The sequence below is a fragment of the Octopus bimaculoides genome, chromosome 22 (assembly GCF_001194135.2).
Source record: "Octopus bimaculoides isolate UCB-OBI-ISO-001 chromosome 22, ASM119413v2, whole genome shotgun sequence".
Taxonomy (NCBI): domain Eukaryota; kingdom Metazoa; phylum Mollusca; class Cephalopoda; order Octopoda; family Octopodidae; genus Octopus; species Octopus bimaculoides.
The window spans coordinates 13461418-13462757 of record NC_069002.1 but is presented as its reverse complement, the minus strand read 5'-3'; the positions used below and the strand labels follow the sequence as shown (position 1 = coordinate 13462757).

Sequence of the window (1340 nt, the reverse complement as noted above, 5' to 3'; positions counted from 1 at the left end):
CGATCTTACTTGGCTTGCCGGGTCTTCTCACGCATAGCACATTTCCAAAGGTCTCGGTCAGTAGTCATCGCCTCGGTGAGGCCCAATGTACGAAGGTCTTGCCTCACCACCTCAGCCCAGGTCTTCCTGGGCCTACCTCTTCCACGGGTTCCCTCAACTGTTAGGGTGTGGCACTTTTTCACGCAGCTATCCTCATCCATTCTCACCACATGTCCATACCAGCGCAATCGTCTCTCTTGCACACCACAACTGATGCTTCTAATGTTCAACTTTTCTCTCAAGATACTTACACTCTGACGGGTATTCACATTGACATTACACATCCAACGGAGCATCAAATACTATTTGTAACAATGTTTAATAACATGTAATAATGGTTTCATCATCATTATCATCATCATTTAACATCTGTTTTCCATACTGGCATAGATTGGGTGGCTTGACAGGAACTGGTAAGCCAGAGAGCTGCATCAGACTCTAATTGTCAGCTTCGGCATGGTTTCTATGGCTGAATGCCTTTCCTAATGCCAGCCACTTTAGAGAGTGTTCTGGGTGCTTTGTACATGACACCAGCATGGGTGATTTTTACGTGGTACTAGCACGAATGGTTTTTAATGGTGCCAACACATGATATATAAAATGTTTGTCTTTAAAATAAAGATCATTTTTCCATTCTTTCATCCAACTATTAATTTCTGTCCCATATTAGTGCTTATCATATCTAATGACAACAATTTCAAAATTATTTTTTACAGTGTGAGGTTTGCTCTGTATGCCATGATGACACTATGGCTGATAATCAATTCCAGCAATTCCTTACCATGATTTGGAACTTTTATTCTGATCTAAACCTTCCTGTCAGGTAAAATTTTTTATGCTGTTAACTTCATTTTTCTCTGTTTTACACTTAAAACATTGAAGATAATGTTCCAGTATTTGGTCTTTGTTCTGATGGTAAAAACAAACTTTGGAACATCTAAAGAACTATATGTCCCCCAATCTGCTTGACAATCATCTTTTAGTTCCCTATTTCTACATATAGTCCCTTTCTCTAGACTAGGTTCCAACCGAGAACCCATTTTTCGGATGCTGAATTTCTTCATTCTTAACTGTTTTATTACCATTCTAATAAAAAACACTGCGTGTGTTTTTGAATTATTTTTTAATATAATGTAGGCACATGCATGGTTGTGTAAGAAGAAGTTCTGGGTTCGCTTTCACTACTAGGCACCTTGGGTGTCTTCTACTATAGCCTTGGGCCAACCAAATCCTTGCGAATGGAATTGGTAGAACTGAAAGAAGTTCATCATATATGTGTGTGTATGTATATATATATATAT

General features: G+C 38.7%; 1 protein-coding gene across 5 annotated transcripts in view; it reads left to right on the top strand.

Moving 5' to 3' along the window:
- The window catches only part of LOC106872786 (serine--tRNA synthetase-like protein Slimp), a 105631-nt gene that overhangs the window by 68886 nt on the left and 35405 nt on the right, over positions 1-1340 (top strand). For all 5 annotated transcript variants that reach the window (XM_052975782.1, XM_052975783.1, XM_052975781.1 and 2 more), the window contains exon 13: positions 756-862. In XM_052975782.1, the coding sequence (XP_052831742.1) occupies positions 756-862 (107 nt within the window). The remainder of the gene's footprint in view (positions 1-755; positions 863-1340) is intronic.